The following is a 23,894-nucleotide window of genomic DNA, read 5'->3' as shown; positions in this document are numbered from 1 at the left end:
GAAAGGGAATTCTATGAATTTGTTTGATGCTTTTTCACTGCATTCTTTTTCTCAATCTAGACATCTACAATTTTATCAAATTGGTTGAAATTTAACTATTTACAGTAACATGATGAACTATAGTTCTTAAATCGTGGACATTTTCATTTTTCATTTAGTTTGTTAAATTTGTTTGTTTGTTTAATTAGTAGAGTTTTTCATTTACTGCAGATTTTAGAGTATCTAATATTTTCATATATTTCTGATGTTCCAATAATTTAATATGTATGTTTTATATACGAGTATTGTATTACTATATCTTTATATTTTTTAATAACGTTACATAACATTTACATTACGTATTCTCTTACTTTGTTCTTAATAAATTAACAATACACACGCGATTGTCACAGAGAAAGGAATATATTTTAAATACATATATGTGTTATGAAATCAATATTAAATATTTTAATAAATAGCTTTTAGATATAACACTGCCATAACTCTATGATCATATGTTTTATATTCAAGAGCAACGGTAAACCTGTGCAGAAGTAAATGATGTGTCACAATATTATAAGGAAATGCATTTAATGATTAACTACGGTAGACGTAATTATTAGGTTGGTGGAAAATAAATAGTTAATCGGTATCCGCATCTATAATCGTCGTTCCATTTATACTTTCATAAAAAGATATTCATAATAACACTGCAACTTACGTGTTTTTCCTATTAATTTATAAACTAATCGCAGTATGAAGAATTTTTTGGATTATCGAATTATATAAAAATCTCGATTATTGTAACATAGATGTAACAACACTACTTTCATAACAAAATTTTTCCAAGATGTTTTGAAAAATTCCCAAAGCGTTTAAAAATGTAACAACACGTAGAAACGAATAAAAACTTGCAAAATTACATTTATATTTCAATTCGATTGAATTTTTCATAGTCATACCTCGTAAGAAAATTCGTTTCTTTTTTACCAACCTAATGAAATCAGGAATGAAAAGAAATTTTCTATTCAATTATTAGTCGATAAAGTGAATAACTAATGATAAAAATAGAAGTATAAAAGTTGGTATAATTTCGTTAAACACTTATAGCATTATAGTAATGTACCATACAATAATAAGAAATCGTTAATTAATATATATAACGAAATTTCCTCTATATTAACTATAATATTCGTGTTTCCTATTTTTATATTTTACCGTTATTTCCAATTTCGCTACTTACTTTTTATCAGCACAACAGGGGTCATCACTGATTTAAAGAATTAACAACATGTTATCATCGATAATTCCCCTCAAAGTTTGCTGCACGCTTATACCTGCAATTTCCACGCACTTCTCAATGTCCATCATGTTGTTTCTTTTTCTTCCTCCCGTTGTTTGCCAGTTCCTTGTTCCTATCCGTGAAATTATGCAACCGCGCAGCAATATTAGTAATAATAATAAAAAAAGTCGCGTTACACCGACATTGAACTGCGACGTCAGCCGCGGTCAAGGCGACCGTGTCTACAGATTCGATTGACACTTCCGTATATGAACTGTCTAACATAAGCCCCAAGCGGATGCGGTTCCGCATTCCCAACGCTCGAGCGTGTGTTACGAGCAGTTACGAGAGTCGAGCATGACTGGAGACCGTGTCTGTTTACTCGCTTTACTGCCAACTCTTATAATTATTCTCCATTTACATACTAATGCGAGTTTCGAAATTGAAAAATTTTAATGCTTCGATCAGATTAAAACTAACGATCGACTAGTAAAGTACATTCTATTCGAACGAAACTATATACAGAATATAATATGTGTAATAATAAATATAATACGTGTACTATTTCAAGTAATATAGTAATTCTTAAAGATTTCAATAATTTCCTAATTATTTGTCAGATTTACTCAAATTTTCATAGATACGCAATATTTATGAATTTTTATTCTCTTTTTTTAAATCTTTAAAAATTTTTACATTCAAAAATACAATTTCAATTTGTTTGGTTTTTAAAATTCAAAGAAACAATTTGTTACATTTTGCGTTAAAAATAGGCATACAGAAACGTACAATAATAAATATATCTTTTATATCAAATGTATCCGAAAAAAAGTAAAATATAGAAATATGTCTGTATAAAAATGAAAAAGAAAAGATATACTAGCAATGTATCTATAAATATCTAAAGGATTTATAGATATCAGATATAATTGTATATTATCGCATCTATAACGGATCTTAAAGCTTGCAACAATGTTTTACCTTTATAAAATGTTCGTATACTCGTCGTAAAATTTGTTTGTAAAATTTACGGACGTCAAATAACAATATTGAATGAAAATCGATTATAAGTTTGATTCGACTGAATCGTTTTAATATTCTAACATCATTGTATTCGTTTGTTGGATTTTTTAATTTTAATTAAAACGTGCAACCCTTTTTATAAGTTGTAGATACAATGAATTTAATGTTGATATTAGAATGTACATTTTTATTAAAAATTAATATAATATCAATATTGGTATAAATTTACCTGTTCCATTACTTCCTTTTAATGTAGCTAACTGTTTCCGCTTTTCCAGTTAAATAACGAGTGTCTTTGTGCTTATTGATTATTGACAGATAAATCCCATTTCAAAATGAATTTGTCAAGTATTACAATAATTATTTTAATCGAACTCGACTCTCATCGTCAATACAAAGATGTGGATAATATTTAACGATTTTAAACAACATTCATTAGCAACGCTTCTAACAGGATTGTCTCATTTTCAATTTGTGCTTAAGCTTTTTCATTTTAAATACAATTATTCATTTCCTTTTCTTTTCTTCTTTCGCATTTTTAAATTCTTTATAAAGGCAATTTAGTTGATATTGAAGTACATAATTATAATAAGCCTACAATATTTTGTATTATGAGCTACAAATATTCAAATATATTATTTAACAGCATAGCATCAGTTACTTATTTTTATAATTAAAAGTCATTGTATTTTATTTGTTTTCTTTTTAAATTGTTCTTTCAATGTAAAGTAAAAGCGTTTGTTTTATTTTATTCAGACATGCTATTGTGTTTCATAAACGTTTCACCTACATATAATCGAATGGTACTCATTGTAAGAAATGCGCATATGTAGCATAAATTGTAACGGAGACACTTTTATTAAATGACAGTTATTAACTTGAAAGTCTGTGAGGAATCTCGTCAAAGTTAAAGGTGTTTATTCTGACGTATCTTTTCTAAATTTGTTATTTATACTTTCATTTGTTTTTAATAACGCAAATATTCAGTACGAATGTACTTTTAAAATAATTACGATGTTCGTACGTTAAATCACATTAATCAAAATAATGGGCCCCAGTTGTACAGAGTCTAACATACTTAGAACCAGAAAATGTAACGAATCGAACAATACGGATAACAAGTTCTATGATCAGACAAATTCTATGATTGGTTAAGAACGAATAACTGAAATTCACGTGAACAATGTTGTACATTTTCTAGTTTTTGTTAATATTTAATATCAGTTGGCAGTTCTAGAAGCATATGTGTTACTCATTGCCTTTCATTGTACAATTCTTATTTTTCTTTTACATGTTGAGATAAGATATTCGCATACCTATGCGACTATAGATAATCGTGTCAATCAAAGCGTCAACGTTATGAACATTCTCCATTAATGAAATATCTCCAACAATCTCTATCGCGTTTGTATCTTTGACCGAGTAATAGAAAAGAAATTTCACACATACCACATATTTTCTTCATACAAGGTCGTTAAATTAACAAAAGAATACACACATGTATTTCGGATAAGAGTTACCTATTCCGGATCATAATAAATAAATATATCGATCTCAAAAGTGAGAGTTGGTAAACCAGATATCTTAAAGTCCGTATCATTTTGTCACAAGTCACGCTGCTTACCTGTAATACGATAAAAAGATAGTATCAATCACTTGCCGTGCTATTACGTTAGCGTTTTCGTCATCTATTATAATGATGTTATAAGTAGACTATGGATATTTATGTAAACACATATCTTCATGAATATAATAAAAGGGAAGGATCTGGGTAAACATCTATTTCATTCCATAAGTAACATTGTTTCTTATGTTTCATTTTAAATTACTAATATAAAAGAAAATTCTAACTATTAACGAATTTAAATATGTACTTGTCGATTAGAAGGAATTTTATTTCATCGGGTCAATGCAAAATAAATAAATTTAACTTTGAAACAGCTACTAAATATTTTGAATTTATTTTGACAATTAAAAAATGTCAGACGTAGTTCGAGAAAACAGTAGATATATGTACATCATTTATTAATGAATATAATAAAATTTGTACATTTTTAAAAATGTTTATTACATATAAACACGATATTACTTATAGAATGACCTTATATTATTTTATAGATTTTTACATATTATGTATTGTATTTTCTACACATTTTTGTATCTTTAAGTCTCCCATAAAAGCATAAAAATCTGTATTCTAATCATAGGATTTTTATCATCCTTTATGTCGCATGCAACGTCACTATATTCCATCATGTATACCGATGAGAAACACACTGCATTGCACGTTTTCAAACGATGGGGTGATTTCAGTTTGTTATTTATTTATCGAATTTTCTACGTTTATGTTTCTTGTGGAAATTTCTTCTTATATTTGTTCCCAATTGATTTACGAACGTTTTAGGTGATGAACCAGGAAGTCAAGAAAGAGACTCCCCTGCAATTCAAATTTCGCGCCAAGTTTTATCCCGAAGACGTTGCCGAGGAATTGATTCAAGATATCACGTTGCGTCTCTTTTATCTTCAGGTATGGTAGTATTCATCAAAAGGAGTAAAAAAATGCTTAATTAATATAGAACTTAAACCGAATTATATACAAGTAAATATACAGAATGTGCTTTGTATGCATGTGCGTACTTATGTACGCATGTATACATAGGAGTATGTGTTTATGTACTACTTTCAAGTTTTAGCTATAGAGGGCAAACTGTTCGGTATTATAAGTAGAATTATATTACAATGTAACAAGGTTGAGTACATAAGTGCATATTATCATTCAGATAATCTACGAAATAGATCAAAGCGAACGCAATCGTATCATATAATGCATTATACATTCAGCATATTTCTATGTAAATCTAATTAGTTACCTTACTTTTTTGTTGACTAAAATTTATCACTATCATTATCATGAATTCTCACTACTTACGCTTACTACCATCATATACAGTGCTGGACAAAAGTATTGGCACAGCAAGATTGTTATGATACAAATGCTTATAACTATTAAACAAATTGATTTAAACAAAAAACTTTTTGACGTATTTATTTATTATCTATCCTAGTTTATTACATAACAAGAGCAACAATATAAATAAAATAATACGCAAAATAATAACAAAAATATATTTTTTGAACATTTTATGGGTGGACAAAAGTATTGGCACAGTAGAATATTTACGCTTATAACTAATTACATAATAAACTTCTAATATTTTGTTGGCAGTCCTTTTCTTTTAAGGACTTCCTTTAATCTTCTTAATTATAACACTCGATCAGTGAAACTGGAGACTTCAGTTATTAAACAACAAAAAACCAAGAAAGAGTAATAATGTCTAGAAAAACGAAAGAAACCACAATTGAAGAAAGAAAAATAATATTAAATTTATATAAGATGAATAAATCTTACAACGAAATTGCACAAATCATAAACAGAAGTCGTTTTACTGTGCGTTCAGTCATAAAACGCTTTAAAAGTGAAGAAAATCTAGAGAATCAAATTAGGAGTGGTCGCCCTTCTAAGGTAACAATTCGAGAAAAAAGGAAAATCGTAAATATTGTAAAGAAGGATCCAAAAACTAATTCGACTGAAATTGCTTCGATGTTAAAAGCTGAGTGTGAAAAAGAAGTAAGTACCAAAACTGTACGTAGGGTATTGAAGGATGCCGGTTATTCTGCCCGTGCAGAACGAAGAAAGCCCTACATCAGTAAAATAAACCAAAAGAAAAGAGTGGAATTCGCGAAAGAGTTTGTTACGAAAGATACTGATTTTTGGGAAAAGATCATGTTTTCAGATGAAAGTAAGTTTAATATTTTTAAATCTGACGGCAGAATATTAGTATGGCGAAAACCCAACACAGAGATGGACGAACTGAATCTGCAAGCCACCATGAAACATGGGGGTGGTGGTTTAATGGTGTGGGGATGTATGGCATCATCGGGTGTAGGAGAACTTATATTCATTGATGAGATAATGGATAAATATGTATATTTAAATATACTCAAGCAAAATCTTTTGAAAAGTACTCAAAAATTAAACCTCCCCAGGGATTTCTATTTTCAGCAGGATCGAGATCCTAAACATATGGCGTATATTGTTCGTCAGTGGATAATATATAATACTGCCCACACATTAAACACACCACCTCAAAGTCCCGATATGAATCCCATTGAGCACGTGTGGAACGAATTGGAAAAAAGAATTAGGAAACATAATATCACAAGCAAGTCTGAACTGAAGAAAGTTCTTCTGCAGGAATGGAGCAATATTGTACCTGAATTCACTAAAAAATTAGTCCACTCGATGCCCAGAAGATTAAAGGAAGTCCTTAAAAGAAAAGGACTGCCAACAAAATATTAGAAGTTTATTATGTAATTAGTTATAAGCGTAAATATTCTACTGTGCCAATAGTTTTGTCCACCCATAAAATGTTCAAAAAATATATTTTTGTTATTATTTTGCGTATTATTTTATTTATATTGTTGCTCTTGTTATGTAATAAACTAGAATAGATAATAAATAAATACGTCAAAAAGTTTTTTGTTTAAATCAATTTGTTTAGTAGTTATAAGCATTTCTATCATAACAATCATGCTGTGCCAATACTTTTGTCCAGCACTGTATGTTTCAAATTAGACTAAAGATTGCAATGAAAATGAGATTTTTAATTGTACTAAATATCGATCTGATCCAAAGATACAATTTTCCAAATAAGAAAAATATTGAAAATTCCATCTACCATAAATAATGATGATATATAAATAGATCTTAATCGACAAAATAATCAGAAAATTAGTGGTCAGAGTTTAGAAAAACCATACTGAATATTATATGATCACAATATGAATATGATATATTTGCATTATTTATATATGACAACATGACAACTAACATTGAAATTAAAAAGTTGAATCTAATATATATAATATTATATTATGTGGACTACATTTAGGTGAAGAACGCTATTCTGACGGATGAAATCTACTGTCCTCCAGAAACATCTGTATTGTTAGCGTCTTACGCAGTCCAAGCGAAACACGGAGATTTTCAAAAAGGTACACATACCGCTGGCTTTTTAATAAATGACCGCTTATTACCGCAACGAGTCGTGGATCAACATAAAATGAGCAAGGAGGAATGGGAGAGTTCCATCACTAATTGGTGGCAAGAACATCGTGGCATGTTACGCGAAGATGCCATGATGGAATACCTAAAAATCGCGCAGGTAATGATTTAATAGCTTCTTCTTATTAATTTAATATCTGATCGATATATTGTATATATACGTTTCTTTTTTGTATAGGATTTGGAGATGTACGGAGTGAATTACTTCGAAATTCGTAATAAAAAAGGTACAGATCTGTGGCTCGGTGTTGATGCTTTGGGTTTGAACATTTACGAAAAAGATGACAAATTGACACCAAAAATTGGTTTTCCATGGTCTGAGATAAGAAATATCTCATTTAACGAGAAGAAATTTATAATTAAACCAATTGACAAGAAGGCACCGGATTTCGTCTTTTTTGCAACTAGAGTTAAGATTAATAAACGAATTTTAGCACTGTGTATGGGCAATCACGAACTCTACATGCGTAGACGTAAACCAGATACAATTGATGTACAGCAAATGAAGGTATGTTTCTGTGCAATTATTTGCTTATAATGCATTTCTAATGCTTAATTTCTTTGCTATTTCTGAATCTTAAAATTAATCATCTCATAGATAATGAATTATAATCACAAAATAAACGTTTATAATTTAAAGGCGCAAGCAAGGGAAGAGAAAATTGCAAAACAACAACAGAGAGAAAAGTTACAGTTAGAAATAGCTGCAAGAGAACGAGCTGAGAGAAAACAACAAGAATATGAAGAACGACTTCGAAATATGGCAGAAGAAATGGACAGGCGGCAAGCTGAATTAAACGAAGCTCAAGAAATGATCCGACGTTTAGAAGAACATCTTAGACAGTTACAAGCTGCAAAGGAGGAATTAGAGGATCGTCAGAAAGTACGTATAGTTTAGTATAAGATATAATTTTCCTACAATATATGTTTCTATGTGTCTTATTTCTATACGAAGGAACTTACGGCTATGATGGAAAAACTTGAACTTTCACATGAGATGGAAGCAGCTGAGCGTGCTAAACTTGAGCAAGAAATACGAGCTAAGCAAGAAGAAATACAACGTATACAATCTGAGGTAGTGGCGAAGGATGCCGAAGCAAGGAGGCTAGAAGAAGTATTTGAAGCTGCCAAGTATGTAATTTTTGTTATGCAACTATTCGCTATTTAAAATATAAGAAAAAAAAGTCAACTCTATTCTATGCTACACCTGTATCTATAGATTAAGGCAGGAAGAAGCCGATCGAGCATATCAAGCTAGTACAACGCCGCATCATCATCATGTTGAAGAAAACGAAGAAGGTGAAGAGGAAGGAGAAGATGAAGTTTCTCATGGTGATGTCACTAAAGATCTTGCAACTGATGAATCGATAATTGATCCTGTTGAGGAGCGACGTACCTTGGCAGAAAGAAACGAACGCCTTCACGATCAACTTAAGGTAGTGATCTTTGCTTGTATATAAATTTATTGCACTCTGAGTAATTTTTGTGGACGTATTTGAATAATAATTATATATTTCAGGCATTGAAACAAGATCTTGCACAGTCACGCGACGAGTCAAAAGAAACTGTTATGGATAAAATCCATAGGGAAAACGTCAAACAAGGTCGCGATAAATACAAAACGCTTCGTGAAATTCGTAAAGGCAATACTAAACGTCGTGTTGATCAATTTGAGAACATGTAAATTATATATGCATTTGCCTATTTGCCTGCCCATTTCACCCTGCCTTCGAATTCTCTTTCAATATCGTGTACACATGGAACACTCAGTAATCACGTATTTTACATATGTATATGAGAAGCGTACACAGGTTCTCTGATTGATCTATACAAAGACAATTTGTAAAACTTCAAATATATTATTTTATAATATTTTTTTGGAGATGTTTCGAGGTATAAGTCGCTCCCAATTTCTAGCGATGTAAAGTTTATGATATGTATTACTATTTTTCAAAGTCGATTCTATACTCTGAGGTACAGTTAATTCAAGACAAAAGAAAATAAAAAGCTCACAATTGGCAAGAAACGCGACGAGCGACCAACTTGCGCCGTCTTCCATGTATGCTTCCACGTTGATCACTGTTAAGCAGTTTTTCGTAAAGCAAAATGTTTATATATTTTTTCATAACAAGTATAGATTTTCTTGCTGTTTTAGCTATAAAATATTTAACGTTAATTCATACTAACTTTGTTATTTTAGCTATATTATTAGCTAATGTTGTTTTTTTTCTAACGATATCTCTTTTTGCTAAAATATCAAGAAAATGTGTTACATAATTTGTGAATACTGTTTTATTTTTTGTCCAAGCATTATACACAAGATTTTGAGTGCCGGCGCATCAGTATTTTTTTTCCAAGTATTACTGTCGGTCACTAAGCGTAACGCCACATATGTGACTTCTTTTCACTGATTACTTTCTTGTCGCGGTTCTTATCATGTTGCGTCTTATCCGTCCTTGATAAGGATTTGCCCGAGAAATACATTGTATTTTTATTTGCGTCATCACTTATTTCTGCTGATGAATTAAGATTACTTTTGTCAATAGCGGTCGCTATACACTAATGTATACATATCGGTTCCAGTTTTATTACGATGTATCATTTTGCTATTTACAGTAACAAATATAATCCGAGTAATAGATGAATTAATATTTTAAAACAGTGTGGAAGAGTCACCATTATTTTTTAGTGAGTTGTAAGTAATCTCTAAATATTAACATGAAATAGGTTGGTAATGTACAAGCGACCGCTTAATTTATGTAACACGAAATTAACGATATCCGTCTTCACAATAAATATAGACATGTAAGCACGTCATATAAACTTTGCAAAATTATACATACTATTTTAGTACGAATGAATTTCAACTACTGTTTAGTAATTTTATATTGAACACACTCGTGGCCTTTATTGATATACGTATATTGAAATACTAGATATTAATAATCAGTAATATAATATATAGAAATGTAGGAATATCGCGCGTCTCTTTGTATTGCATACCTTCAACATAAGGTAATTGCGCGGTTCCTATAAAAAGGATAGCTATCAAGATTCTTGAAAGTATGAAAGAGTGAATGTGAGCGAGAGTGTTATGATAAAAAATAATACGTACGAAAGGTTGGATGATAGGAGAACTATAATATGTGGTTGTCTGGTACGCCACATAGAAATTTTAAAACAATTCTCTTTTTAAAGAAAATTATATGGTGCGACAATGAAATTTAATTAAACTGTAATGAGGGAAAATATAGCCTATAAATGCTGCCAATTTTTTGACGGAATGCAAACAAAGAGCGATGTTATGAAGTGACACACTTTTTGCAATAACAAAGTAGGAAAAATGATGGGAAAGTTTAAAAACTGATCATTGTATCGGAATTCATACTTTTGTGCATTATCATCATTACATGTTGCAGTAAACACGAAAGGAAAAGTACAGGAAAAATAACAATAGATATTTTTTGATAATATTTAATACTACAATTTACAAATTAGTAGTGTTATATTATTATTATTATTATTATTATTATTGTATTATTATATTATATTATAAATATTATTAATATTTACAATCTAGTAGCGTTATTATTATTATTGAAACAATATTAAATGAAAATTGAAGCAAAGGATTTTATAGTCGTCGAGTATTTGTACTCTCAAAACAAGTCGAATGTACATGGCAATAATTACAAACATATTTTGTACAATGTAACGCTCTAAAGTTCAAAAACAGACAAATACCATTTTCATAATAACTCGTCTGGATATTTTTGTCGTTAAACGTTTGGTGAGAAAGCTACTCTTGAAACATTCCAAAAAACATTTGTAAAATGATTTTTTATTTACGTTGGGGTTTTTCGCTTTCTTGTAAGATTTATAAAACTATTGGATTGCAAAACAAAAATTTTTTCTATATACATACATATGTCTGTAATGTACTTAAATACAACTATGTATATTTAAAACCACAGTATTTTGTTTATTGTGTTTATTGTGACATGAAAAGTCCACGAATAACCCTAACGTGGATCATTAAATGATTTTCATATTTCTTATGAAGGTAATGAATATAAAATCATCTTTAATGTATTTCCGCATATTATTACTTAATATGTAAACTGCTATATCAAATCTTTGAGCTAACATAAAATTTAATGACATCATTTTACATATGTAAATATTATTATATACTTTCATGAGGTTATGGAAAATTAATTCAACGATGCACATCATGTTAAAATTTTCATGCTGTTATAGTTTTTCTTTTCGACATGTCCAAGCGAGTAAAAACATGGTAGGAGAATATGCATTTCTAGTTATTAACAAATTTTTATAACTTCCAATGCTTGATGGTATTTCCTAAATTTTCAACAATAGTCAAAATGCGAATGTTCCATTTTTATATTGAGAAAAAATCTTTGTAACAGTATTATTGATTAATTCAAACGATATACATAAAACACATAAGATATGACCACAAGGACGCATAGACATTGTATTTTATTTGGAAAAATATTTGTTGGTGCGAGGATATATGAAAATCACTTGTACTTTGCTGAAAAAGTTAAATATTGTTTAAATAAAAGAATCATATCATACATGTTAGACATATTCTAACCCTAATTCATTCTATTTTAATTTAACTGATCTTAATTACTTTCAGACACATAAAACATTAGATAATACTTATTTGAATCCGATCTCTTTCTGTATTTCGGAGTAAATAAAAGTACTTTTTTATAACTTCGAATTACCATAATTTGCATTATTTCAATATAATTTTTTTCTTATTACTGTAGAAATAAGATATTATTATCCTAAGAATGTAAGGATGTAAAAGGAGCGACGTGTTAAATGTTCTAGAAGTTATTTATACTTATTTATTTATTTCTACACTATCCATACATTTACATGTTTATCAAGTTAATATCATTCACATTGATCCGTTTTTCCTATTCGATTGCTCGTCCTCGCCGCTTCCCGTTCTTTCAAATCGAGCTTCTCTTGTCCTAATCTCTGTTCCGTATATCCTCGAGTTAGTAAATACTTATATATTTAAGTATAAATTTATCTTAGTTGATCTCATATCCGATAATTGTAAATTTTGTAAATTGTAAATCAACTTGTAAGTTCTATTTATGGTCTAAATATTTCTGAATTCTCTCATAAATAGAAAGAGTAATTTATATAACTAAATTAATTATATTAATTATACAGTTGTATAAATCTTCTCTTAACGTCTTTATTGAATAAGAAAATAAAGATTCAGGCGCTATGGTAGTGTAATGCCACCCAAAAGCCAGGCATCTGCCGCATCTGATATGTCGATAACACCTAGTCATACGATAATGATGAGAAAAGACAATAGCCGGACTCCCATCCATAAGATATGTGAACCATAATGAAGAGATAAAAACCCCAGTCCTTTAGTCAGTAAGTCAGTCTGTATTCTGCAGTTAATAAAGCATACGAATGGGCTATTGCTCATTCGCCTTTTTATAACACCTCGTCATTTATTACATGACATTTTTGACGATCCTGCCAGGATCCATTCGGTTCAGTATAAACGAAATCGCGATTTCGGCGTACGCGCATCACTGAAGATTGAAGGATCAGCGGAACTCTGCATAGGTCAGTTTACTTTGCGTGAAAACGACTTCTACGGGAAGCGGACTATGGTCATCACTAAAACAAACTGGTCAGAGCAACATTCGCGAAAAGAAGAATTTCCAGGTAAAAAGCTGGATTCTTTTAAACACTATCGTACTCGTCACAACAGCTTCGATAGTACAGACTTCGACGACAGTATAATAACCACTATGAGAAAAGATCAGAAGACTCATCTTCTGTTAGCTCTATGGCTACAGGTGTGGATCCAAATATTCGGGCCATACTAGACGCTATGCAAAAACGGAACGAAAGACACGAACTAGCTTTGAGTAACTTGGATAAACTAATACACGACGAAAGTCAACAACGCGTTAGAGAAATTGAACTCTTGGGTAAGTGTCTCGCTGAAATACGAGTAGGAGTTCAGTCAGTTTCCACATCTGAATTTAACTCCATTATAACTGAAGACGCTAGTGCTAGCACTATTCAGAAAAAGCGACCTGTTCCTAAAAAGACTGAAATAAAACCTAACGAAACAGACAATGTGGACAGTGAAGCAGAACGCAGTATTGAAAACGTCAGCAAATTTGTATTCGTGAGTATTACATCTAATGAAGCCCGTGATAAATTGCAACGTACGCGACAAAACTTTAACGAATCGGTACACAGTTATGTGAAGAGGTTCCGACATAACCTCAACGAACTGATATACGCACTCCAATACGAAATTCACGATCCAATACGTTGAGCAGTTGCTATAGATCTTGAAACTGAACGAACCACCAAAGTCTTTATTATAAACTTGAAACCCGAAATAGAAATACGCACATCGACCAGAAGACCGAAGAATCTCCAAGAAGCACAAGATACAGCTTTCGAGGCAGAGTTATTTATAGGAGAAATCGAACGCAACAAAAACATAGTAAGAGGAAGAAGAATGAATCAAGCAATTGCGAGAGCCAACCCCCAATTTCAAGAAACACCCAATGCAAGAAGAAATATCACGCTTGACAATACCGCACGACCAAAACCAATAAATCCACCTACGGAAAGAAAAGCGACAATGGAACGACCACCGCCCAAATGTTTCAAATGTAATCAAACGGGACATTTAGCTAACGCTTGTAGCCCACAGCGAAATTTTCCAAAGCCCCTGTATTGACATATCCCAACTTTAACGAAACATTTACATTAACAACTGACTCCTCTAAGAAAGGAATAGAAGCTGTTCTTTCACAAAACGACCATCCTTGTTGTTACATCTCCAGAACACTAAATCCCCCCGAAAGAAATTACTCAACCATTGAAAAAGAACTCTTTGCAATCGTATGGGCAGTAAAACGTTTGAGACAATATTTGCTAGGAAGACATTTTCTCATAAGAACCGACCATCAAGCTTTAACTTGGCTTGAAAACTGCAAAGACCCCTCATCGTGACTAATTAGATGAAGATTAAAGCTAGAAGAATACGATTACGAAATACAATACCACAAAGGAAAAGATAATACGGCTGCTGACGCACTCTCGAGACAAACTATCAACAATTTGACGACTGAAGACGATCTCCTTGACGATCTCCTTTGATCTCCTTGACGAGTATAACAGATAGGAACAAGACACCGACACACTTCCTAAACTACTAAAGATAGTCCCTAACGAAAAATCCTTCTTCCAAATAACAAAAGAAACTTAGGACCCTACGACAAAGAGAAATGGTTAAAGAAGATCGTAGAATCAGGTACAAAACATAAAAAGTTAGGCATAGGAGACAAAAGCTTCGATGAAATCGAAAAGGCACGAATAAAAACATTTTTGATGTATGTTAACGACAAAATAGAAAAAATAACCTTTGCATACGACTCGATTCAAATTCTAACAGACGAACAAGTTGATGCGATTATAAAAGAAAACCATAACGATGTTATAGGACACTTAGGTACTATGGGGAAGCACGAGGCAGGTGTGGGTTCCCAGGGGGTAGTACCACGCCCTGGGAAACCCCGATGAATCGGATATTCTCCTATAGCTAGGCGGTAGCTGGTCGGTGCCTAAGCGCCTATCAGTTCGTCGATCCGGCGCAGAGAATTTCGGAGAAGTTGGTAGGCCCACACCTGTCAAGACCACTCACCTCACCTTCTTGTGGGGTTCCCTGTCACCCCGCACCGACTGGGTCCGGCGTGGGGTGCGAAAGAGTGAGTGGCACCGGGACTGGAACTCCGTTGACGACTAGGCGACTACACTTATAAAGGAAACGATGGAAATGACCAAAAAAACAAATAACGTTTACGGTGCAGGGGAGGGATACCCCAGTACCGGCGCAGTCGCGGGTTGTAAAGCGGGCTCCGTTGCGTCGTCATCGAGCAACCGTGGCCGTCCGGGGGTGGACCAGGCACCCGGTCGCGTTCAAGCGTCTGGTGAAGAAGGCGTCTAGGCGACCGGTGAGGTCCCGGGGCCGAGGCTGCGGCGGCCGGGGAGGGAGGTCCGATGACGAAATGGCGTCGTGTTCTTCCTCTTCGACAATCAAGAGCGCGGCCGGTAGGCGTGCATGTAGGAGGATTACTGGTCAAACAGACCACACCGCCACCGCCACTGGCGGGGGCACCGGAAGTGGAGAACCTCAGGGTAACACGGCCGCGAGGGATTCGGGCCCCGCGCTATTGACCGTTCCCGGTAAGAGGAAGAGGTGGAAAGCGGGATGTGGGGCACACACCGATACCGATACCGACACCGACGCAGGGCCCGATTCCCGGCCGTTGGAGACGGTGGCGGAGCTGTCGCGAGCCAGGGTGGGCTTCACGATCGCTGACCTCGGGGCGGAGACTGTGAGGGAGATGGAGGAGGTCGAAAGAATCGCCTCCGTCTCCAGTAACATGAAGGGCCCACTTGTGAGGCGGCTAGGGTTGGCCTCACGGAGGACGAAAGCGTCAGTCGCTGAGCTCCAGCAACGTACGATGGACACCTCCGCTGCCGACTCGACGGTGGCCGGACTTTGCCGCCTCCGCATTCGCGACTGCGGCGCCGGCGATGGCGACATGCGGATGGATGAGTCCGGGGGAACCGAGACTAGCGGCAGAGACGCGGGGTCGAACAACGGTCGAGAGCACGCGGACGCCGCGTATCTGCGGCGGAAGGTGCGCTCCCCTGAGAGTGAGGTCGGCCGTATCCAAACAGACGGTGGAGCGACTGACCGTCACTCAAGTTTTATACGTTTAATAGCGAACAAAGTACTTATTTTTTAGCAAATATGTATAATGCAACACTATAGTATAAAATTACGTTTTAAACACTACGTTTTAGACGCTATCCTTTAAACACCATATTACAGACGCTACGTTCTAGACGCCATCTTGTAAACACGAAGTTTTAGACGCCCTCTTGTAAACACGAAGTTTTAGACGCCCTCTTACAACTGACTAACTACCTAACCAAAAACTAAATTAGTTTCATAATTTATGAATGGAACTATGGTAAAAGAAAAAATACAGTCAATGACATCCATTAATAGCGATTCATTAAATTCCTTAGAAATTATTATTACTAGTTATTACATATTCATCTGAATACATTATGAACATCTCATCTATTATAATTTTTATTCGTGTAAATAAAAATTTTACTTGTGAAATGAATTTTCGGCAAGATAATTTTCTATTTTATATTTCAAAACTGTAAATGCACTAATATATATTATAAACGGGTGTAGACCTGCAGCTTCTTCGGGCGTGAATATCTTGTACAATAATAGGGTAAAACCTAGCGCGCCGAATTTAACTGCACAACAGCGTGGCAACGAACAAAAGTTTATTTACCAATTTATTGATTGAATATCAAAATTATTAATCAATAATAATTGCGATCACTTTCAAATTTCGTATTTACTTTCGTTACCATAGGAAGAAACATTGTCAAGGCATAAATCGATCGCTTTCTAATATTATGAACTCCAATCAAATTAATGTTTATCAGGATTGATTAATGGCAACTTATGTTATTGGATAATAAACAAATCGTAGATTGTCATGTAAAATTCGAGTAGATAAATAGATTACTCTGTAACCCAAGAAGCTAAAATCGTTGAATCGTAAAATGGTTTGAACCGTCACGCTGAGCACAGAATCTAAGTAAATTTCATTAAAGCGTAAATTTTTGTTAAAGATTAAAAAATTCAATCTATTGTAATTCAGTCTTAAATATAGATTATTGTTCACGTTAATTTTTCTCCGTGTGTATTTCTTCATTTAAACGTCGAGTTAGCTTTTTGAATTGTTTGAAGTTAAAATGCGAGCAGAGTGCTGAAGCGCTTTACCTGCTGCAACCTCGCGAAGTTCTCCAAAATTTTGGAAAATTCACACAATACGTCAATACATAAATGCAACCCTATTTCCCCCAGTCTTTGATCGCGTGGTTTTATTTACTTGTGACTCAACTCGTTGGTCAGACGGTACAGTATAGTCTGTATAGTGCAGTACTATCAGCTATCAACCTTTCATGATATCCACTTTCCAAATTTGTTTTTTGCAAATATGTAAGAAATGATGGTATCATAATAGTAGTTAAAGGTAATTAAAGAAAGTACTGCTTGAAAGTGATGCTGGAAAAGTATAGGATGGTAATAAAACATATGTGAATTATCAAAAGATATGTTACAAATTTGAAAAATACATTTTACATGTCATTTATTTGAAATCAGTATTCTAACATATTTCGATTAACGTTAGCAAATGTACGAAATAATAATAATAATAATAACAGAATCATCAGCATGCAATTCGAAAAAGGACGAGACCATATACAAAGCTGCAGATTCGATACATTTACGAAAATATGGATAGTTTTTTTGAGAATTTAGCTAAGCAAACATGGAAAAAAGATTCTACATTAGAATATTTTATGGAAGGTCCTCCTCGGCTAGTATACAAACCTGTTGAGGATATCAGCTTGATAAATTTAATAGAAATGGAAAATAAATATTTATCAAAGCTACTTGCTGCAGTTGCTGGTACCGGCAGAGAAATTAGGCTTCTTGTGATGATACATATATTAAAAAAGGACAAGTGTACCCGGTTCTCCGATACCTGGCGTCAATATTTCCTTCCTGTAAACAATATAAAAGAATATCATAAAAATTAACGATACAAAATATCAGATAAATATTATAAAAAACTTATATTAAGCTTTCTACGGTAATTCAAATACTTTTATGACATACTGTATGTATTATAAATTTGAAACACAAGAAACTTACTTCCTGATAGAAGCTTGTTCACCTTCAAGTTGTTCTCGGGCCCTAGCTTTCATTTCTTCTTCCGCTTCTTTCATCTGCCCTTCCATTTCATGTGAATGTCTTGTACGTCTTTTTGCTCGTCCGCTTCGTCCAGTTTCCTTCACGCTAAAAAGCGTAGGATCCAATTCGGCTAGCCAGTGGCCATCAACGGCAGTAACGCATTGCATGTACTCCTTCTTGCCAGTCATCACAAGTTGATGATACACCACGTAGTCTTATATTTACATTTCATTGAAAATCTGAACAATTATAACTCCAATCTACTTGGAGTATTACGATAAGGAACAGGCGTACCCGGTTCTCCGATACTTTTTTTTTTTTTTTTTTTTTTTTTTTTTTTTTTGCGTGAGGAGGGGAAAATGCTGTTACGCATGCCCAGTGACCCGCATCACTGGGTTATGTGGGACTCGGGCGGATGTTGTTGCCATACCCACTAAAAACCCCTCCTCCCTCTTCCTCTGCTTTGAGGACAGACAGCCCCGGTAATACCTGTCGGCAGTCATCAGGGTTGTCCCTTCATGCCCCGTTGTATCTTCTTCTACGGGCAGTTACTGCTCTCGTCATCTTCTCAGCCAGTTCAAAATACTGGGCTATTAACTTGTCGGCTCTATTACACACCGTCTCGATATGCGCACCGAACCTCCGACTGGGGTTCTCCGATACCTGACGACAATATTTCCTTCCTGTAAACAATATAAAAGAATATCATAAAAATTAATGATACAAAATATCAGATAAATATTATAAAAAACTTATATTAAGCTTTCTACGGTAATTCAAATACTTTTATGAGATACTGTATGTATTATAAATTTGAAACACAAGAAACTTACTTCCTGATAGAAACTTGTTCACGTTCAAGTTGTTCTCGCGCCCTAGCTTTCGTTTCTTCTTCCGCTTCTTTCATTTGCCCTTCCGTTTCATGTAAATGTCTTGCACGTCGTTTTGCTCGTCCGCTTTATCCAGTTTCCTTTACGCTAAAAAGCATAGGGCCCAATTCGGCTAGCCAGTGGCCATCAACGGCAGTCGCGCATTGTATGTACTGCTTGCCAGTCATCACAAGTTGATGATAAACCACGTAGTCTGGCGTGAACCCCATACGGAACAAAGCTGACGTCGGATGAAGATGGCATGGCATTCCAGTACGACAATTCACGTATTCGCCAATACCTTTCAAACGAGCTGCTTGGTGAAAGTATGCCGAACAAATACATTTCCGTACAATGTCCCAGTCCGTGCCACAGCTTACAACTTCCATCTTTTGTTGTTTGAGAATTTCTTCCAGCTGTTGTCGAACTTCTCTTACTTTCCGCATAGCTTTCGCGTGAATAAAATGAGCGTTACACCAAGAATTGGAATAACCATTCGCCTTCCACCGATTGTACACATTTAAATATGTTAGGTGGTCAGACTCTGGTACTTGAAACTTCTCTCGCGCTGAATCAGAATCTTCTTCGCGACCTTTGGGTCGGTAGAATATCGAAGGCACTGACAGCATAGAAACTATGATTAGTATATCTGCAGTGCAACCGAGTTGAGAAGCAACAATAAGCATCTGACATTGTGGCGGGTCTAAGGGGAATTCTGCCATTTGTCGTCCCAAAGGCGTTAAACGTCCTGTATGATCCAATGCACCTAACATCCACAACTGATAGAGAGAATTTAGTATATTCTCTTGTGGTGGAGGATCCATAAAATGAAAACCCAATATATCTTGAACACCTAAAGACTTCAGTAACAATACAGTGTTTGCAAGATTGGTACGCTGTATTTCTGGAACTCCGGTCAATAGTAGTTCGTCTAAATATTGTCTTCGCGTGTACAATCTGTAGCAGGTACCAGGACCAGTACGTCCTGCTCTTCCTGCTCTTTGATCAGCATTTGCTCTGGACACTGGATATACCTGTAAAGCATCCATACCAATTCGTGGGTTATAAATTTTCAACTTGCAATAGCCAGAGTCCACGACGAATACAATTCCGTCGACGGTTAATGAAGTTTCGGCTATATTTGTTGCTACAACGCATTTTCGCGAACCTTCCTCTGAACGTTGGAAAATTTTAGCTTGTAAATCCGAGGGCAGTTGCGAGTAAATAGGTAGAATGGTAAGTGGAGGAGCAGATTCGATCTCTGCTAAATGTTCTTTCAAAGCTTCGCAAGTAACTTCAATGTCTTCCTGACCGGGCATAAAGACCAATACATCGCCTGAACGAGGTTGCAAATGAATTTGTAACACTTGTTTGACAGCAGCATCAACATAGTCTTCGATTGGATTCTTTGCGTGTAGTACTTCAACTGGAAATGTGCGACCTGGAATTTGGAATGTCGCAGCATTTCCAAAAAATGTTGAAAATTTGCTAGAGTCCATTGTAGCGGATGTTACGATCAATTTCAGATCATGTCGTCTGGCTACAACCTTTCTCAGCAAACCAAATAAAATATCAGTAGATAAAGATCTTTCGTGAGCTTCATCCATGATAATTACACTATATTGATCCAAATCTTCTTCCCTTAAGCTTTCTCTTAATAAGATACCATCGGTCATATATTTAATAACGGTATCTTTTGAAGTGCAATCCTCAAAACGAATACCATAACCGACTTTGTCTCCTAAAGCAGTAGCCATTTCATCAGAAACTCTTTTTGCTACAGACATAGCTGCTACTCTTCTTGGTTGTGTACATCCAATTATGCCATAGCGACTATAACCGTCTTCGTGTAGATATTGAGTCAGTTGTGTTGTTTTTCCACTGCCAGTTTCTCCAACAATAACTACTACGCTGTTTTCTCTAATTACATTTAGTAATTCTTGTCGTACAGCAAATACTGGAAGACTCCTCCTCTGGTGTTGAATGGACCTGTATTTAGCTTTTCCATTAACTTCATCCCGTATATGAAGCGCATATTTTTGTCCAGCTTTGAAGTCAGTTTCTTGACCTGGATCTTCCTTATCCTCTTTTTGTCTATCACGTACACCCATGATATTACCGATATGAGTTCCAGCTAGTTCCCAATCCTTTTTCTGCGCCCTTTTCCGCTCTTTTTCTTCGCGATATGCTCTTACCAAGGCCGACCCTTTTCTTGCTACAACTGCCATATCAGAAGTAGGGTCACGTACAGGTACAACAGGCTCTGATTGTTTAGTGAATACAATTCGACCATCCAGAAATGGTGGAACAACATTACGGACCAATAGATGTACTCTGGTTTCTCCTTCATCGTCAGGATCATCATCATGATCCAAGGAACTTATGACACCAGATGTTAACATTCTGTTACGTTCCCACAATTCGTTATCTTTATTTACCTGTCGCTGTTGTGAGGAAAGAAGCTTCTGTCTTTTTGCTTCCAATTCCATTTCCTTTTTACTGCTGTATTCTTCAGAAACGTCAGCAAAAGCATGATTTTCTCCATCATCCAAGGCATACCATTCTCTATCCAGTCTTTGTTGCTCTTCTTCCCACGGATGATCCCAACTGGGTTTTCTCGGTTCTTCATCTTCGTCATCATCCCAATTACTTTTAGATCTTGAATCCTTTGTATTAAATATTGGAGTTTGAGGTTTATCTTTAAACCTTAAGGGTGTTTGTCTACTACTATCTCTAACACTGTCTCTGCTTCTACTTCTTTCTCTATCCCAATCTCTATATCGATCCTTATTCCCATCCCTATCTCTATTCCGATCTTTGTCCTTATAATTGTCTCTATGATTTTTGTCCTGTGCACTCAATCTTTGATGCTTTAATCGTGCTTCTAATCTTTGTTGTGCCTCAGTATTCGCCCCACCAGTATGAGTTGGAGTTTCTTCAGCATAAGATCTGTATTTTCTTTTCTTAATCTCTGATTTTGGTGAACTTGATTCAGATTTCAGTGAGTTAACCTCCTGTAAATTTTCTTGCCTTTTTCGTTTTGCAAGTTTGTCAAGACCCAAGACAGATACCTGAGGTTTTTTAAATGTATGATCAGAGGGTTTCTTCCGAATAATCAAACCTCCTGCTTGATTTTTCGCAATCCCTTCTAATCTATACAAACTCGACTCATTTACTGTATCCATCATTTTACACCGAGTAATATTCGTCACTCAAGTTTTATACGTTTAATAGCGCACAAAGTACTTATTTTTTAGCAAATATGTATAATGCAACACTATAGTATAAAATTACGTTTTAAACACTACGTTTTAGACGCTATCCTTTAAACACCATATTACAGACGCTACGTTCTAGACGCCATCTTGTAAACACGAAGTTTTAGACGCCCTCTTGTAAACACGAAGTTTTAGACGCCCTCTTACAACTGACTAACTACCTAACCAAAAACTAAATTAGTTTCATAATTTATGAATGGAACTATGGTAAAAGAAAAAATACAGTCAATGACATCCATTAATAGCGATTCATTAAATTCCTTAGAAATTATTATTACTAGTTATTACATATTCATCTGAATACATTATGAACATCTCATCTATTATAATTTTTATTCGTGTAAATAAAAATTTTACTTGTGAAATGAATTTTCGGCAAGATAATTTTCTATTTTATATTTCAAAACTGTAAATGCACTAATATATATTATAAACGGGTGTAGACCTGCAGCTTCTTCGGGCGTGAATATCTTGTACAATAATAGGGTAAAACCTAGCGCGCCGAATTTAACTGCACAACAGCGTGGCAACGAACAAAAGTTTATTTACCAATTTATTGATTGAATATCAAAATTATTAATCAATAATAATTGCGATCACTTTCAAATTTCGTATTTACTTTCGTTACCATAGGAAGAAACATTGTCAAGGCATAAATCGATCGCTTTCTAATATTATGAACTCCAATCAAATTAATGTTTATCAGGATTGATTAATGGCAACTTATGTTATTGGATAATAAACAAATCGTAGATTGTCATGTAAAATTCGAGTAGATAAATAGATTACTCTGTAACCCAAGAAGCTAAAATCGTTGAATCGTAAAATGGTTTGAACCGTCACGCTGAGCACAGAATCTAAGTAAATTTCATTAAAGCGTAAATTTTTGTTAAAGATTAAAAAATTCAATCTATTGTAATTCAGTCTTAAATATAGATTATTGTTCACGTTAATTTTTCTCCGTGTGTATTTCTTCATTTAAACGTCGAGTTAGCTTTTTGAATTGTTTGAAGTTAAAATGCGAGCAGAGTGCTGAAGCGCTTTACCTGCTGCAACCTCGCGAAGTTCTCCAAAATTTTGGAAAATTCACACAATACGTCAATACATAAATGCAACCCTATTTCCCCCAGTCTTTGATCGCGTGGTTTTATTTACTTGTGACTCAACTCGTTGGTCAGACGGTACAGTATAGTCTGTATAGTGCAGTACTATCAGCTATCAACCTTTCATGATATCCACTTTCCAAATTTGTTTTTTGCAAATATGTAAGAAATGATGGTATCATAATAGTAGTTAAAGGTAATTAAAGAAAGTACTGCTTGAAAGTGATGCTGGAAAAGTATAGGATGGTAATAAAACATATGTGAATTATCAAAAGATATGTTACAAATTTGAAAAATACATTTTACATGTCATTTATTTGAAATCAGTATTCTAACAT

General features: G+C 34.3%; 3 protein-coding genes across 6 annotated transcripts in view; 1 reads left to right on the top strand and 2 right to left on the bottom strand.

Moving 5' to 3' along the window:
• LOC132908689 (moesin/ezrin/radixin homolog 1) overlaps window positions 1-12,010 on the top strand; it is a 36,939-nt gene extending 24,929 nt beyond the window's left edge. For all 4 annotated transcript variants that reach the window (XM_060962908.1, XM_060962909.1, XM_060962911.1 and 1 more), the window contains 7 exons: window positions 4,689-4,811; window positions 7,237-7,509; window positions 7,588-7,917; window positions 8,050-8,292; window positions 8,365-8,540; window positions 8,629-8,845; window positions 8,929-12,010. In XM_060962908.1, coding sequence (XP_060818891.1) covers window positions 4,689-4,811; window positions 7,237-7,509; window positions 7,588-7,917; window positions 8,050-8,292; window positions 8,365-8,540; window positions 8,629-8,845; window positions 8,929-9,093 — 1,527 coding nt within the window. In that variant the 3' untranslated portion in view covers window positions 9,094-12,010. The remainder of the gene's footprint in view (window positions 1-4,688; window positions 4,812-7,236; window positions 7,510-7,587; window positions 7,918-8,049; window positions 8,293-8,364; window positions 8,541-8,628; window positions 8,846-8,928) is intronic.
• A 6,052-nt stretch (window positions 12,011-18,062) lies between these two features.
• Window positions 18,063-18,895, bottom strand: LOC132909079 (pre-mRNA-splicing factor ATP-dependent RNA helicase PRP16-like). The gene is made up of 2 exons (XM_060963665.1): window positions 18,268-18,895; window positions 18,063-18,117 (listed from the first exon to the last, which is right to left on the bottom strand). Exons 1-2 carry the CDS (start codon window positions 18,492-18,494, stop codon window positions 18,063-18,065), a joined length of 282 nt encoding a protein of 93 aa, XP_060819648.1. The 5' UTR covers window positions 18,495-18,895.
• Window positions 18,896-18,991: 96 nt separating this feature from the next.
• Window positions 18,992-22,515, bottom strand: LOC132908546 (pre-mRNA-splicing factor ATP-dependent RNA helicase PRP16-like). Its single transcript, XM_060962614.1, is given in 1 exon segment — window positions 18,992-22,515. A coding segment is annotated over 1 exon segment (3,228 nt). The 5' UTR covers window positions 22,364-22,515; the 3' UTR covers window positions 18,992-19,135.
• Window positions 22,516-23,894: the final 1,379 nt, after the last annotated feature.

The sequence above is a fragment of the Bombus pascuorum genome, chromosome 7 (assembly GCF_905332965.1).
Source record: "Bombus pascuorum chromosome 7, iyBomPasc1.1, whole genome shotgun sequence".
Lineage (NCBI taxonomy): Eukaryota > Metazoa > Arthropoda > Insecta > Hymenoptera > Apidae > Bombus > Bombus pascuorum.
The sequence above is the reverse complement of the archived record's forward strand: the minus strand, read 5'-3'. Positions and strand labels throughout refer to the sequence as shown.

Excerpts from the sequence above, each read along its gene's own strand:
- LOC132909079 (XM_060963665.1), bottom strand. The coding sequence starts at position 18,494 with ATGACTGGCAAGAAGGAGTACATGCAATGCGTTACTGCCGTTGATGGC. Across the intron at positions 18,118-18,267 it reads GAACAAGCTTCTATCAGGAA|GAAGGAAATATTGACGCCAG; the intron begins GTAAGTTTCTTG and ends TATTGTTTACAG.